The 18388-nt window shown below is 39.1% G+C and overlaps 1 protein-coding gene across 2 annotated transcripts in view; it reads left to right on the top strand.

Annotated features, from left to right (window-relative positions):
• Positions 1-18388, top strand: part of prd1 (pleckstrin homology domain-containing protein pruning defect 1) — a 218090-nt gene that overhangs the window by 169551 nt on the left and 30151 nt on the right. For both annotated transcript variants that reach the window (XM_090382672.1, XM_090382670.1), the window contains exon 13: positions 2447-2612. In XM_090382672.1, the coding sequence (XP_090238798.1) occupies positions 2447-2612 (166 nt within the window). The remainder of the gene's footprint in view (positions 1-2446; positions 2613-18388) is intronic.

Genomic DNA, 18388 nt, shown 5'->3' with positions numbered 1-18388 from the left:
GCCCACATACACACTATTCGGACTCCCTCCACTATCAGGCAGAGTAGAGGCAGCAAGATTAGACACTAACTGATCCGAAAGCCTCCTAGAGAGTTACCAATAGGTTTGGTCCAGTGTACTAACTAGCAGCCCGCCTGCGAACACTGTTTTAGAGCTGTACCCTCAAAATATAAGGAAGTTTGGATCTCGCCGTGGTGGTCATTATGTGGGATTTCCAATGCTATCAGTAAGGAACTGTTTCTGCTATATATTACTAACTGTCACCAAAGTCACCTCAATTTTTCATCAGTGGCAGCCCTCACGGGTAGCACAGTTGGTAGAATCATTGTCCTTTCCATGCTGGGTGGAAAAGACCTGAGTTCGAGTCCTGTCAGTGACATGATGAATTTTATTGCCCTTTTTTTTCTCATCGTGACTGAAATAGTCAGTCTCAGATGATGGTAGCATGGTTTTTTTTTTTTTTTTTTTTTTTCCCCTGGAAACTTGGGTTTTTTTTAATCCAGCAAACAAAAATCAACCACAGAACTTGTGCAATTTACAAACAGTATATATGGAGCATTATGGCCTTAGTCACTGATGCTCCTAAAACCCTACTACTGTCTACCTACCATCATTTTCACCATCAGAAACACTACTATTGCTATTTACTTGAACAGGATGGATTTTAGTGATAATTTTTTTTTTTTTTTTTTTTTTAAAGATAAGGTTCATAAGGGATATTTAGGTTTTATTATTTTTGAATACTATTTGTTTCATTGTGTTTGGATTTTGTAGGATAGATTTCTTCTTTCAAAAGAGTGTATAAAATATGTTTTTGTTATTTTGGTATTTTTCAGTTTACAAGTTTTCTAAATGGATTATTCATTCTTAAAAGCAAAAACAAAATTTGTGAATGACATTATTTCAATACATTTTTGAAGCCATAATCATTTCCTCTGATTATACAGTAATAGTAAACATTCTATATCTTCTTCCATAGTGCAGAAGATTTTCAATTAAGGTGTACTTCCTTTTGAGCATGTATTTAGGGCTTGAGGCATTATGTAGAATTAACTACTGTTCTAATTTAATATGACTATATGTGTCTAAAATTAGCGTAGTTCAAAATTAAATATAAATTATTATACTATCACAGCTTTTTGCAGTCCTTGACTTCCCATTGATGGTTTTCCTGTACCACATAAGTATAGTTGTCTTTGATGTGGAGTTAATGAAGGGTGTCAAACTGAAAGCTCTGCTATTATGTCCTCTTTTCTTGCAGGAAATTGGTTTGGCCAGTATTGTGTTTCATAGTCAGTGTCTCTAAGAGAGAGAGAGAGAGAGAGAGAGAGAGAGAGAGAGAGAGAGAGAGAGAGAGAGAGAGGGGGGGGGGGAGACATCAACAGCCATCTCTCTTTCAAGCTTGACAAAGCATTTGGTGAATACCACTTTGTGGTCCAGTTTGGCTCCTTAGAAATAACTACACAGTACAGGCAGTTCCTGCTTTATAACGTTTCACTTTACGAGTTCCCGGGTTTACAAAAATCAAAAATATGAACATTAATTTCAATAAATAAATGCTAAACATTCATAAATATGGAATTTCAAGCCATGTGCGTATTACTGTATGTTCGTTTGTTTGTTCAGGCAAATGAGAGCATCTCATTGACTCATGTATCATAAAGCAGTTACCACGTTGACATTACAAAGAGTGGTTGTGTTGCTCTTCATTTTTGCTGTCTCATCTTGTTTCATATTTATCCCCCTTATTAATACTGTACAGTATGCCAAAATGAAGTACAATAATACTATGGGGGAGTGATATTAATAAAAAGAAAGAGGAATAACATTGGAAACAAATTATGAGATCATAAGCAAACATGATCTCATTATTCTTCATCACCATCAGTCAGTGATGATGATGAAGAATAAACTTTCTTTAACATTTGTATGACAAAAATAATTTCTGTATTATTATAAATTTGCTTGATTTTGAAGCTATGTTTCCATATCTTTGAATAAAAAAAATCATTGTTTAAGCATAAACTATTCTTTTGTTGACATTTATTTAACACTATGACAATGGGAAATGAATTCCTGCTTTGAGTTTCACTTTACGAGAGCATGCTAGGAATGAATTAACTCGTAAAGCTGAGAACTACCTGTATATAATTTTGAAGCATGGTTACTTCAGTTCTTTGCATTTCATAACTATTGAAAAAATCATATTCTAAATGGTTTGCTGTGATCTCCAAATAACATGTTTGTGTCTTTTTAATGGCATTATATATAATACCATTAATATTTCTTGGTGTGTTTGCTATGCAATTGATTGCTATACAATTTTTAAATTCTTTTAAATAGATAATATTCAGGAAAAATTTTTAATGCTAAATTTTGTACAGCAGTTTGGGTTTGGCATTTATAGATTTAAGGATTTTTTTTTCTGTCCCCCTCTGTTATCCAGTGTCCCACACTGTAAGGGCTGTAGACGTCTCCATCTCTGTAGCAGACCTTATTCGTTTGAAGTTATTTTATCTAACATGGATTCTCTTCAGCTTGCTGCTTCAGATGACTATGAGGCTTCAAAGTGGCTGCAAGCATTTTTAGAATCTGTTGCTCTGATTGGACATGTAAGTATATATATTAATTTAAAAATATATTTATTTATTTATTTAAAAACAGATAAAATTACTAGTCAGAACAGATTAATGCCATCAGAAATGATTTAACATTACATTTGCCTGAGAATATACAAATTCAATAGATATAGCATAAAAGGGTGCCTATCATGACAGATTAAAATTCAAAAACAAAATTAGCAGTGATTATCTGCAAGATACAAAGGACCATACAGCCTCTATATAAAGCAAAACTGATAATAATCATAATGATTCCATATTTACAAAATCTAAAATACCAAAAAATACTGAAAATACCAAAGTTTACTAGTTATTATTGAATAAGGTTTACATTGAAAGGCACGTCATCATGGGGCTATCGCCTCTCAATATATGCCATCAGTAACAACCAAAAAAATCTGTTTCTGCTAGTTATATGCCAGCTGAACCATATTTATGTTATACTAAATATGGTATAAATCATAAGTTAAGTTGAAATTAGATTAAGTTAAGTTGAAATTTGAGTTGTTATAAATTCGTTTAATAATAAGTTATCTAAAATTACACTATATGAAATTAACTGCAAACTGGCAAAAATAACCGCTAGCCCTACAGATAGCAAAAACTAAAATAATTAATTAAAACATTATTAAAAATATACAAATGTTTCCATAACCTGTGAAAAAAATTATAACCATGTGCATCTGTTACTTGTGAAAAGCAAAGCAAAGGTATAAACCAATATTAAGGCGAAAGGAAAAGGCTACAAGGATAGAATCTATCCTTGTAATACTTGAGCAGATCTCCCCCAAATCCAAATGCAGCATATGCATTACAGAATTGCATGCTGTAGAGGGAACCTTGGATCACATACAAAAACATCACCACCAATATGATGCATAAGAATCCAAGTGTAACTTGGATTCGTGTGCATCATATACACATTCTCTAAGTTCATTGCAGGCCTTATCAACAATGAAATATAATTCTCATCCAGTCCTGTCCTTTCTACTGCAGAAACAACATGACTTTTAAATTATAGTCACTTATGTTGGATCTCTAGCTGCATTGATATCATGGAAAATGTTTGGTTGTTATCTTAGCCAAATGAGCAGTGATTCCGAGTAACCCTTGCCTGCTTGTCATATTACTTTCTTTCAGCAAGTAATATGAAAGAAACTGATTTGCTCTGTCAGCATTAATAGCATGAGCAGGCTGTAAGGAAATTGATTTTAAGCTTGTAATCAAACATTCAGTCTAATCTACCCTGAGTGTGGTATCACATAGTATCTTAATTTTGGAGTACTGTCACCCATATGAAGTACCTTGCATGTGTCAATATTAAACTTCAATTGTCACCTAAAACTGCAGCTGACCTACTCTGTGATACCAAATGTAACCCCATGTCATTTGGCTGGTAGGGAATTTCACTGTAGACGCCATACAGTCTGGATGGTATTCTTCACAAAGTCTATGGCGAATCATTTGTCTCCCGTCAGAGCCATGCAGGTTGAAATTATCATCCGAGAAAATTACTGACTTCCACTGCTCGGGGGGTCCATTTGATATGCTCCTTACACCAAATTAATCGGGCCTCTTTCATTTTTTGTGTGAGGAGGGGCTTCTTATGATGATGGGCTACAAGTCCATTTTTGAAGAGGCATCTTCTGCTCATCTGCCTAATTTTTCTCAGCTCATCTGCCTAATTTGTCTCAACTCATCTGCCTAATATTTCTAGATTTTATTGCAGTAGTATACCCTGATTACTGTCATTTACAACCTCAGACATTGAGCCTGATATACTTTCATATCATTGATAAATATAGAAAATAACAATGGGTCCAGCACTATACCCTTGGGGGATTCTACTAATAACAATAGTCCATAAAAAGCAGTGTTCATTAATTCTCTTCATCAACCATCTCTTTATCCCTAGCAGTAACTTATGTGCCTACGTAGCCAGGTGGGAAGGAGCAGCAGTGCATAGCACATGCTTCTTGATTAGACCGGGGTTCGAGCCCATCACCACTAAATATGGAGGATGCGGAAAGGTCAGGAATGACCACCGCATATTCACGGAGCAATATGGCCTTAGTTGCTAATGCTCCTAAAAAAAAAAAAACAAAATAACAAAATAGCAGTAACTTGCCCTTAATGCTACGCTGCTCCATTTTGTGCAGCAGCCTTTATGTGCAATAGTATCAAAAGCTTTTCTGAAATCTATGTATATCATGTCAAAATTATTTTTTGTATCCAGTTCCGTTGTCACTGTGTCTTAGCATCTAGTCAGAGTGGAAAGACAGGATTGCCCCTTCACAAATCTATACTGCAACTGCATTCCTGTCTAGATGGTCCTGCGTTACTGCTTTAATCAGCGACTCCATAATTTTCCCTGGAACAGAAGTCACGCTAACAGGTCTGTATCATGTTACCCTTTGATATGCCTTTGTGAATTTGAGACTGGAGATGTGGTACATTCACACTTCTTCAATCCACAGGGACCTCCTATGAATCCAAAGCTGCCCTCATAATCATGGCTAAAGTTTTGCTTACCTCTTTTGCTGCCTTTCTTAATGTAATTGGATAGATCCCATCCACCCCCACATACCTTTTTTTTTACAGGGAAAACAATCATCAAATAAATCCACAAAAGTCTTGCTAGTGTGGGAGTGACCAATCCACAAGTTTCAGTCAATATCTGGGAGGTTAAAATCCTCCATTATAATACAGTCTGGTTTACTGGCCCATTCTAATTCTCTGTACAATTGTTCATCGTACTCATAAGAGTCATAAGGCCTATAACACACTCCTACTCTCATTTTTGCTTTCCCAGTGCTTATGTCACACCAAACTGACTCAACATTGCACTGTCCATCTGTGTCAACTGAATGCACTTCCTTAGATTTTATGTGTTTCTTAACTAACAGCAGAACACCTCCTCCCTTCCTATACTATTTATCCTTTCTGTACACATTGTACTCTCCAAATTTCAATTCTGCACTGCTTATATCTGTGTGACACCACGTTTCTGATATCCCAACAATATCCACTTTTGATGTCTTGACCAGCACTTCAAATTCATCAAATTTATTTACTATACAACTAGCATTGGTGTACATGCAAGTATACATGCACCTGTTCTTATTCTTAGTTACCCTAACGCTGCCCATGTATTTGTTTGTTCCACGATGACTCCGACCAGTCCCTGCAATCCCCAGCATCCCACCTTCCAGGCTGCTGCTCATTTTAATAGAAGCTGTGTAAGAATCACTTTCACCTCTGCCTGTGGCTACTGTTAATCTTTTAGTCTGTGAATCCCTTCTGGGAAAGGAGTTGATTATCCCTTTATATAAGGCAATGGTCAGGACACACCTTGAGTACTTCATTCAAGTTTGAAAGCCTCATTTTAGGAAGGATGTAGAGCTGCTGGAATGAGTACAGAGAAGGGCAGTGATTGGTGAGGGGAACAAAGGGTTGCTCTTACAAGAAAGGCTTAAGTTTGCAAGTTGCAGTGTCTGACTAGGCACCTTCTCCATAATCTTATTGAGGTGTTAAGGCCTTGAATGATTTGAACAAGCTCAGTGCTGATGGAATTCTTCCTCTTGCTCAGATTATGCACCTGAGGAGGCATATTTTCAAATTGAGAAAAAACAGTTGCAGAATAGGTGTGGAAATTTGCCTTTAGCTAGCAGATGATTGATTGCTGGAACAAACTTTCATATGTCATTATGGAAGCTGATAGCTGAAATAAATTCAAGGTAGAACTTTACAAACTTTTGGAGCAAATGGATTGGTGAAGTGGGTTTTTTTTTTTTTTTTTTTTTTTTTTTTGGCTGATGCCGTATACACTTGCTTTCTTTCCTCATATGCCTCTATTAATGCTAACTTGATTCTCCTGAATCTGAAGACTAAATACCAAAACTTGACAATTTACACGAACTTGACTATATAATCTTCCACCTGCCCAGAGTAGGACTCCACCTGTATACCTTGTCATGGGGGCCCCGGGTGCCAAGTGATTGTGACTGAGTGATTTCTCTTTGTGCTTTCACTGTGACTTTCTGAAAGTCGAAATCTAGTTCTTTTTACGTTTCTCTCTTTAGAAAATCCTTTTGTTTAATAGTAGCTCTTGTATCAAAAGTACTGGTAGAGAGCAAGAAAGGAAAGTAACCTTTCTTTATTTTTCATATTTAATAGACTAACGCCTACTAATTTCGCTTGGTCACTCCAGGCACTGCTCCTGCCTCCCCATGGTGGGGCAGTAACCTTGGCAGAAAAGTTCATCTGCCAGGGGATAAAAGGAGCCAACATGGAACAAAAAATGCTTCCCTCTTTAGAACCGACAAGCAGTCGGCCAGACACAGAACATGAGCATGACTCTTCCCAAGCAAAGAGGTTAAAAACCATTTCCTCTGTGACCAAGTTTCCTGCATTCTTAATAATGCACTCATTATCCGAACAGCCTCTTAGTAAGCTATCCCCTTTCTAATCCAAAAACACTTGGAAAGTATTGCAGGGTCTCCCAAGACGGTTAAGAGACTGCAATCAGGGGACTTACTTGTAGAAACTGTTAACTGCAGGCATTCTGAAGAACTCTTACAAATGACAAACTTTGATAAAATTCCAGTGAAGGTAACTAACTCCCCATGCAACTCTGAATACATCTAAGGGTGTTATATCTAGTTGGGACCTTTTCAATGTGACAGAGGAAGAAATTAAAGAGCTTCAGGGACAAAATGTAATTGCTGTCAAATGAATTATGACTAAAAGGGACAATATACTTACACCCACCAGAAATATCATTCTCACTTTTAACAGTCCAAATTTACCCTCATCAGTAAAAGCAGGATATCTACTGTGTCGCATTCGTCCTTATATTCCTAATCTGTTGAGATGCTATAAATGCCAAAAGTATGGCCACTCTCAAACGGCATGCAGAGGGAACCCAGCTTGTCCCAACTGTGGATCCTCCGATCACAGTCAAAATGATTGTTCAGCGAAAGAAATTACCTGTCCCAACTGCAAAGGTAACCATCCTGCTTACTTTAAAACATGTGTGAAGTGGAAAATGGAGAAAAAAATTGTAAAATATAAAGTTGAAAACAAAGTTAGTTATCAGGAAGCAAGAAAATTAATTGCACCCAGTATAGCTAACCATACCTATGCCAGTATTGCAAAAAAATATCAAACAATAGCCACGCAAACTGATGTTACTGTTCCATCCAACATATCAATCTCCGACTGGGCTCGAGCTGTCCTCTCTCAGCAGCAGTCCAATACCCTGAAGCACTCAGACCAAGCAAGAAATACACCTCTTACGATTCCAGCAAAATCTTCTCATCTGCCAGTGATTGCTACTACTCCAAATATTCCTAGTTCCACTTCAAAAAAGATTATTCAGGACACATCAATGGATGCAGAGTACTCATCCAAACAGGAAGATCCGATTCTGGAAATATTTGCAAAAGAAGAGATGGACACTGGTTGCCCTTCCTTTCCTAAAAAGAGAGAGACACACACCAAAGCCAGAACTCCATAAGACAGACAGCCACGTCAGGTACAGCTTCTTCTGAACTCAAATAATGCCTTATATCTTACAGTGGAATTGTAGAGGCTTTCGTGGCAACATTGACGACATTCAGTACTTAATTAGACACTACTCTCCAGTGGGTTTCTGTCTGCAGGAAACCTATTTAACTGCTCAAATTTCTGCTTCCATAAAAAAACTACTCAATCTATCAAAGAGATCGGAATACATCTGTCTCTGCTCGTGGTGGTGTAGCTATTTTGATTAACTCAAAGATTTCTGCTAGCCAAATCATTCTCCAAACCCAAATTGAAGCCATTGCTGTGCGTCTGATTCCTCAGATTACGTTTACACTAGTCTCAGTCTATCTCCCACCAAATTATACCTACTCTTATAAAGATCTCGAAGGACTTGTAATACAGCTACCCTCCCCTATCTGTTTGCTAGGGGATTTCACTGGCCTCCACCCTTTATGGGGATCCTCTAAATTAGATAGACGAGGTAGACTGATTGAAACTCTACTAGATAAACAAAACCTCACCATTCTTAATAGTGGTGCACACACACCCCACATACAGTTACCTACTGGACAGACTTCTGCAATTGACCTCTCGATTTGTTTCCAATCATTCAATGGTCCGCTATGGATGATCCCATGGGCAGTGACCATTTTCCAATTGTTTGTAACCTGCTCACTACACAACCACCATTAGACCGACCCTGCAGGAAATGGAAATTTTCTAAAGCCCAAGTACAGCCTATCGATAAAGTAACTGATTATATCACATCCCGTCTTTTAATTGCAGCTAAATACTCAATTCCATTATCAAATCCTCCAACCCGATGGCACTTCAACTACTGGTTTGTTTGTTATTTGGTTTTTAGGAGCATTAGCAACTAAGGCCATATTGCTCCGGGATATGCGGTGGCCATTCCCTGACCTTTCCGCATCCTCCGTATTTGGTAGTGACGGGCTCGAACCCCGGTCTAATCAAGAAGCGTGTGCTACGCACTGCTGCTCCTTCCCACCTGGCTACGGAGGCGCCGTCAACTACTGGTGGAACAAAGAGTGCACGAAAGCAAAGAAGGAAAAAAATAAAGCATTCAATTTATTTCATCGATTTCCAACGACAGCTAATTTAATTAGCAACAAGAAGCTTAGGGAAAAGTGCGGTTCATTCAAAGGCAAGCCAAGAAAGATTCTTGGACTAGGTTTGCATGTACTATCAACAGAAATACCGACTCCAGATTAATATGGAAGAAAATTAGGCAGCTTTCCGGGAAGTTTCCAGTCATCCCTTCTCCAATTCTTTCATACAATAGGCAAGAACTCTCTGGTCCTCTAGATATAGCAAATGCCGTGAGCAAAATCTTTGCCCAAGTCTCAGCTGCATCAAACTACACTCCCAATTTCCAAAAAATTAAGACCGCCCCGAACAGAGACCCATCAACTTTAGAACCTCACTATCACTTCCGTATAATCAGCCTCTTGAATATTGTGAACTTTTACAAGCCATCAGAACAACAGAAAACAGTGCCGCTGGGCCAGGTGGCATATATTATGTCATGCTGCAGCTCGATGAGAAACTTACAAATGCTTGTTAGTCTTCTTTAACTGGATCTTCCTGGAAAATATTTATCCAACCTCTTGACACCATGCTACAGTTTTGGCCTTTTTGAAACATGGAAAAGATCCCTCCAGTCCTAATAGTTACAGGCCAATCTCTCTGTGAAGTTGCCTTGGTAAAATTCTTGAAAAAAATGATCCACAGTCAACTCACCTGGACCATTGAAACTCAACATCTACTGAGTAATTGTCAACATGGCTTTCACAAAAATAGGCCCTCCCTAGATCTGCCGGATCTGATCAAGGCCGGATCTGAAATTCACAATGCCTTTGTGAAAAACAAACACCTTGTCATGGTCTCCATTGATATAGAGAAGGCATTTGATACTATCTGGCAGTATGGCAATCTTAGTGACCTACATAATCTTGGTCTACGAGGCAACCTGCCTATATTTATTAGGAACTTCCTCCAGAGCTGCTCTTTCCAGGTTCGATACCAAAATTCCTATTCTTCATTCTTGCAGGAAGAAGGAGTACCACAGGGGTCGGTATTGAGCACAACCCTATTTGCCCTTAGAATTGATTCCATTACAAAAGAACTTACAAATACTGTGAAAGCCTATCTTTATGCTGACAATCTCTATTTCTTGCCATTCTCAGAGCATATCTATTGAACGGCAATTGCAGATGTCCCTCAATAAAGTATAAAAATGGGCTGAGTTCAATGGATATCGTCTTTCCCATCAGAAAACGGTTGCGATCCACTTTTGCAATCAACGTAAATTACATATAGGCCCTGAACTTCGGATATCAAATTCCACCATCCCAATTGCCAACAGTATTAGATTCCTGGGATTAATACTGGACAACAAGTTAAACTTCTTTGAGCACATTAAAGTAATACGTACTACCTGTTTAAAAAAGCTGAAAACGCTAAGAGCTCTATCTGCCCCGTCTTGGAGAACAGATCGTACAACTTTGCTGCTCTTATATAGAGCACTGAGTAGATTCCGTTTGGATTACGGTGTCCCAGTATATGATTCTACCTGAAAGAGTGTATTGCCCTGGCTTGATCCTGTACAACACAACAAAATGCGCTGCGGATTGCTCTTGGTGCTCATAGGACATCTCCAACCTCTAGTCTATATATTGAAGCCCATGAACCCCCTCTGTACCTCTACAGAAAAATACTTAAATATGCAGTCAGAATACAAAACTATTCTCCGCATTCAGCCATATCTCTTTAATCCACCATTTCACAATCTCTATAGAAATAAACCAAATAAAATACGACCAGCAGGCCTACAGCTCCTTGAAATATCACAAAATTGGAATGTTCCTCTCCACAGTAGGCAGCAGATAAATAATTATTCTCACCCACCATGGACTCCCTTTCCTCGACCAACCTGTGATAATTATTTTCTCCAATGGGGAAAGAATCGTCTGCCGCCTCTGAATGTGCAACAACTCCATGCTAGCCATATTCAAAACTATTTTGATTTCTTATCGATATATACTGATGGTTCCAAATCTGATTCAACTGTTGGAGCAGCAGCAGTGTTTCCTTCTGCTATTATATCAGCTTCCCTTCCATCTGAGTATAGCAGGATTTCAGCGGAATTATATGCAATACAATTAGCTCTAGAAAATTTGACTCTTCACCCATCTGCAAAATTTTTAGTTTACACCGACTCTCTCAGCTCAATTAGAGCAATGCAGAATCCCTCTCATAAGGATCACCGTTTTAAATTAAATCAGGAATTTGCTGTTGAAAATTGAAGATCGTCAGCAATGAGTGAACTTTTGCTGGATTCCAGCGCATGCAGGCATTAAAGGAAATGAGCTGGCTGATATTTCTGCTAAAAATCCATCATCCTTAGACTTAACCTCTGTCTTTATTCCAGTTTCTGATTATAATATTATAATTCAAACAGCATACCATGGACAGTGGACAGAGCTATGGCATAAAAAAAACAAATAATAAACTTTTCCAGTTGAAAAAGTCCCCAAAATTTTGGCACTCATGCATTCAGACAGTTCGGCAAGAAGAAGTGGTACTCGCAAGGATTATAATAGGACATACTCATTTGACTCACCTCCATCTACTCACAGGTGAGTCAAATGATCCTCCTGTGTTCACAGTGCTTTGAGCATCTAACAATCAATCATATTTTGATTGATTGTCCACATTATCGACAACATCGAACTTCAATATTTCATTCTCTGGCTAATCTCCGAGAACGGATAACATTAAATGATATCATTGGTGAAAATGCAAATATTAATGAACTTTTCTGTTATTTGAAACAAATAGGAATGTATGAATGACTATGATTAGTTTCTGACATGAAATGAGATTGAACTGTCTTCATATTAATTATTTATTATTATTTTTTTTTTCAACATTCCTATGAATAGGCGCAATATAGCCACAGCAGCTAGTGTGCCATCAAACACCCATACCACACACACACACACACACACACCCTTGTCATGGGACAGTTGGAACTATCATCTTCTGATGACCCATGCCACTATGTTGTTCACGTTTGTCCGGCAATCTATTTGTACAAAGGTGAACACCATAATGGCATGGGTAGGAATGTGTAGTCACTTACACATTTTGGCATTTACAAGGAATTCTATGCATCATAGAGTTACCATGCAGAATTGAGGAAGACACCCCCCCCCCCACAGCTTCCACCAGACAATAAATACTATGTCACTATGTATGACTATGAATATAATTAATGTAAGATCTTTCATTTTATAATCCTATTACATACACTGGTCCTTGAGGCTATTGCAGATATTCCCTCAGATATGCCAGACAAGCTGTGTTTGCTACTTGGGAGTCTAAAATGCTGATGGAACTCATATTTGGGTGACACTCAAGTTAAGTTGACCCAATTTTGCTGAAGTCTGGATGGCCTGTGACAGCTAAATCCTCTGCTCGCACCTCAACAATGGTGGGACTGTTAGTAATCCTGGGTATAACCCCCGTGCGCAATCACATAGTGGGTGACCACCCAGGCGTGAACCAACGTAAGCAGAGGTTGAGGTGTGACACCCACATCACACGGAGGAATGCCACCCCTCTGTGTTACCAGGCAATACTAGATGGCAGATGACTCTCATCAACCGGTGCAATACCACCACTTTGCTTATTGGATGCTTGAAGTAGTTTAACCCATATTTAGTCTCCAGAGCTAAGTTCCAGTCAACCCTCCCCCATCTCTTCTGTCTTGCAGTATGATTGATTTCCTTTGAGGTTATGATGACCAACATGCCGAGATCCAAACTTCCTTACATTTTGAGGATACAGCTCTAAAACGGTGTTCGCCGGCCAGATGCTAGTTAGTACACGACCAAACCTATTGGTGGTAACTCTCTAGGAGGCTTCTGGATCAGCTAGTGTATAATCTTGCTGCCTCTACTCTGCCAGATAGTGAATGGAGGGATTCCGAGTAGTATGTATGTGGGGAGCATTGGTGAGGCCACATTATGTTGAGCATCTGGGTATATTCTTACCATGCGTATGCCGCATCCAAAAATTTCATTACTTCATACAGCATGTACCCCCCCCCCCACACCCTCACTTTTTATTACTATTGAATACACCACGAATAGTCAAGCTAATAGAGCAAACTTAATTGCAAAAAGATCAGTTTGGTGTGACATCAGCATTGGGAGATCAAAATTGAGAGTAGGAGTGTGCTATAGGGCTAATGACTCTGATGAGTATAATAAGAAACTGTACAGGGAAATAGAGTGGGCCAGTAAATCAGAGAGTCTTATAATGGAAGATTTTAATTTCCCAGATATTGACTGGAGTTTGGGGGCTGGTCACTCACACACTAGCAAGGCTTTTGTGGATTTATTGGATGATTTTTTTCTACACCAGCATGTTCGGGAGGCAACTAGAGGGAGGAATACTCTTGATTTGATTATCAGCAGTGATTCTTCATGCATTAAGAATCTGCACATAAATGAACCACTAGGTGGCAGTGATCACAGTGTGCTGAAGTGGGATTTACTCAAAGAGGTAACTACCACTAGGGGTAAAGGGAAGGGTTATTGCTTTCGTAAAGGCGACTACGATGGACTGAGACAGTATTTAAATTCTATACAGTGGGACCAACTGATGATGTTACCAACAGCAAATTCAAAATGGGAAGCATTCAAAGAACTTACCTTGGAAGCTACTAGGCTTTACATACCAACTAAGAAATATTGTTCAAGGTTTAGGCCTAAATGGATGTCAGATGAACTGATGAGGCATATGGCAGAGAAGAAACATGCATGGGATACATACAAATTAACACATGACACAGAAGCCTATGATAGATACAAGTTGATCTGTAACCAAGTTACAAAGGAGGTTAGGCAGGCAAAGGCAGAGTACAAGAAATCTTTGGCAAGGGATGCAAAGAAAAACAGCAAAGAGTTCTTTACTTATGTAAACTCTAGAAGGAAGGGGATGAATCAGATTGGTCCACTTGATATCGATGGGTCAACTGTTGATAATCCTGCTCAGGTAGCTAACAAACTAAATGAATATTTTGCATCGACATTCACACATGAGGAGTTATTTAGCGAGGGGAAAGCCAGAGGTGTATTCAACTCTAGCAGTAAGCTAGAGAATCTTGTAATAACTGAGAGTAAAGTGGAGGAGAAACTGTTGAAGATAAACACAAGAAAGGCACCCGGGGTGGATGGGATCTATCCAGTTATATTAAAGGAGGCAGCAGAGGAAGTAAGCAAACCCTTAGCCATAATTATGAGAGCTTCCTTGGACTCAGGGGAGGTACCCGCAGACTGGAGATGTGCAAATGTGACCCAAATTCACAAAGGAGGATCAAAGGCTGACACAAGCAATTATAGACCTGTGAGTTTAACTTCTGTTCCAGGAAAATTAATGGAGGCACTAGTTAAAGAAGCACTGCAGGATCATTTAGACAAGACTTCAGTTATAGCTCGGACACAGCACGGTTTTGTTAAGGGGAAGTCTTGCCTGACCAATTTGATTGGATACTATGATGCAGTCACAAAGGAACTGGATGCAGGGAATAACTTTGATATTATATACTTGGATCTTAGAAAGGCTTTTGATACTGTTGCACATGGAAGACTGCTGCACAAATTGGAGCAGTGTGACATTGGAGGCAAATTGCTGCTGTGGATAAAGGGGTGGGTGAGGGGGAGAAGACAGAGAGTGGTAATCAATGGACACTGCTCATCGTGGACTAATGTTATTAGTGGAGTCCCTCGGGGCTCAGTATTGGGTCCATTATTGTTTTCTGTATTCATAAATGATATTGATGATGGTATATCAAGCTTAATGGCGAAGTTTGCAGACGATACAAAGGTAGGCAGGGTTGTCAAGGACACTACTGACACTATGCTGCTGCAACAGGATCTGAAAAGGTTGAGCAGATGGGCTGAGAGGTGGCAAATGAAGTTTAACATTGACAAATGTAAAGCTACACATGGGAAACAGCAACCCCAGAGCAACGTATCAACTCTGTGGTACTACACTGACAGTGGTAGAGAATGAAAGGGACCTGGGGGTGGTTGTGTAGGCAGATATGAAGTTCTCTGAGCAGTGCAGACGGGCTGCAAGAGTAGCTCATGGTGTATTGTCAATGATATATAGGAATTTTTCTAGCAGGGATAAGGAGGTGATTATTCCCTTGTATAAGGCAATGGTCAGGCCACACCTAGAGTACTGTATACAGGTCTGGAGGCCTCATTTCAAGAAGGATGTAGAGCTGCTGGAATGAGTACAGAGAAGGGCAACAAGATTAGTGAATGGAACAAAGGGGTGCTCTTACGAAGAAAGGCTTAAGTTTTGCAAATCACAGTGTCTGGAGATTAGGCACCAGCATAGAGGTGTATAAAGCATTGAATGATACACCTCTATATTTTACACCTCTATCATTGAAGCATGATAGAGGTGTATAAAGCATTGAATGGTTTGAGCATGCTCAATGCTAATGGGATTCTTCCTCTCGCTTAGAATAATCACCTGAGAGGGCATAAATTCAAATTGAGGAAAGACAGATGTAGGATAGACGTGCGGAAATTTGCCTTTAGCCAGCGAGTGGTTGGTTGGTGGAACAGACTTGCATCCCTTGTCGTGGAAGTTGATAGCCTAAATAAGTTTAAGGCTCAGCTGGACAGGTATTTTGAACGAACAGAGGGGTGAAGTGGAAGTGGTTTCTTTTTTTTTTATTTATTTATTTTTTTTTTTTTTTTTTTGGCTGATGCTGCATAAGCTTGCTTTCTTGCATCAAATGCCTCTACTAATGCTAATACTAATGCTAAGATCTAAACCTCCCAAACACTTCCTTGTTCATTTCACAAATATATGTGGTCTCAGTTCTAAACTCAGTGATGCCCATTTCCACTTACAATCTGCCAAACCCCATCTACTTTTTCTGACAAAATCTGAATTATCAGTTGATTCAACCACTGCTCATCTCAGTCAACCAAATTATTCACTGTATCATTCCTTTTGTTTTAAAGGTGGTACTTGTGTATATGTGCATTCCGATATTTCATGTCAGAGATTTGGTAATTGGGAATCTCCTCTTTTCGATCTTCTCTGGCTTAAAATCTCTTTACCTCATTCTTTCAAATTCATCTGCTGTCTCTACCATTCTCTCAACTCCACTAATCACTTAGAACTCTTTGACTACCTTTCTTTGCAGCTTGACTTTCGCCACTCCAACTTTCCTAACAGAGGTAATTTTCCTTGGTGATTTTACTGTTCACAATTCCAGTTGACTTTCCGTTTTCTAGGAAAAGAAATCTAGAAGATTTCTTTTCCTTGGTCCGATTACTGTTTCAAAACTTCTGATGTCAACATTTGCTCAGATCGTGTCAGTGAAGTTATTCTTGTAAAATGGAACACTTTATTCCACATTCTGCCTTAAAATCTCATTCTTTATCTAAACCTTGGTTTTCTAATAAATGTGCTTTGGCTGTTCAAGAGAAGTTCAAGAATGTTGCATATTGTAATTGGCTTGTCTCTAATTCTTCAGTTTCATTTTCTTGCCTGCATCAGAGTTCACAACAATTGTAAAACAGTTATTAATCAGTCAAAACTAGATTTTGAACAGGCTTAGAGTAGAAAACTTGCTTCTTTCCCTAATGATAGCTGAACATTCTGGTCTCTTGCCAAAGCTATTGCCGCCTCCGTTAGTTGTTGTTGTTGTTATTTGGTTTTTAGGAGCATTAGCAACTAAGGCCATATTGCCTTAGTTGCTAATCTGCAACCTCCGTATTTGGTGGTGACGGGCTCGAACCCCGGTCTAATTAAGAAGCATTTGCTACACACTGCTGCTCCTTCCCACCTGGCTAGCCTCTGTTAGTGAGGTGGGCAGGAGCAGCAGTGAGTAGCACACGCTTCTTGATTAGACCGGGGTTCGAGCCTGTGACCACCAAATACAGTGGATGCGGAAAGGTCAGGGAATGACCATCAAATATCCCAGGAGCAATATGGCCTTAGTTGCTAATGCTCCTAAAAACCAAACAACAAACAAACAAACAGCCAAAGCTATTGGCCGCAACTTTTGCTTTTTGCTCTCACCTGTCAAAACCAGATGGTTCTATTGTCACTTCAGCTAAGGATAAAACTGACCTGCTAGCATCCCATATTTCTTCCAACTCATGTATTAATGATGTTGGTAAAACACCTCCCACCATTCCCAACACACTCCATTCAATGTCTCCTGTGGTCTTCCATCAAAAGGATGTCAGAAGGATTTTGACGAATCTCGATGCTAAGAAAGCTCCAGGTCCTGATGGTATTTCTCTACTTGTTTTCAAAACCTGCGCTCCTGAACTTACTCCTGTTCTTTGCCGCCTTTTTTCACTTACTTATTCCAAAGGTGTTTTTCCTTCTGCTTGGAAATTTGCTCATATCCAGCCAGTTCCTAAAAAGGGTGACAAATCCCTCCCAACCAATTATCGTCCCATTGCAATTACTTCTACTCTTTCTAAAGTAATGGAGAAATCAATTAACCGCCAACTCTCAAAATACCTAGAAACCTTCCGTCTGATCAACGATCACCAGTATGGATTCCGTCAGTGTCGATCCATAGGTAATATTCTGGCTTATGTTACCCATTTATGGACAAATTTAGTGGAAAAGTTTGGTGAAACACAAGCAGTTGCTCTTGATATCTCAAAGGCTTTAGATCGTGTTTGGCATAAAGGTCTTCTAAACAAGCTTCCATCTTATGGTTTGCCAACTGTTTTTTGTAATTGGTTATCCAGTTTTCTCTCTGACTGCTCACTGAGGGTTAAGGTAGATGGCTCTCTGTCTTCTAACTTCTCAACTAATGCTGGTATCCCCCAAGGTTCAGTTCTTTCCTCCACTCTTTTCCTTTTGTATATTAATGACCTTCCTTTTACTGGAAATCCTATCCATAGTTTTGCTGATGATACCACATTGCATGCAGCTTTCCATTTTGCAAAAACTCTCTCTGCTCAATCAGCTTCAACTTCTTGAATATCTGCTACCAATTCCTTAAATGCCGATCTCCAGGTAATTCTCCAGTTGGGCAAAGACAACTTAGTTGATTTCAATCCTTCTAAAACTCAGGCTTGTCTTATATCTCGGATTCTTCTGCTCTTATGCTTCTTTTTGGTCACACTTCGATTTCTATGCAAGAAGATATATCTCTT

Source organism: Mastigoproctus giganteus, chromosome 10 (genome assembly GCF_048544385.1).
Source record: "Mastigoproctus giganteus isolate SK-2022 chromosome 10, ASM4854438v1, whole genome shotgun sequence".
In the NCBI taxonomy this organism is placed as follows: Eukaryota; Metazoa; Arthropoda; class Arachnida; order Uropygi; family Thelyphonidae; genus Mastigoproctus; species Mastigoproctus giganteus.
The sequence above is the reverse complement of the archived record's forward strand: the minus strand, read 5'-3'. Positions and strand labels throughout refer to the sequence as shown.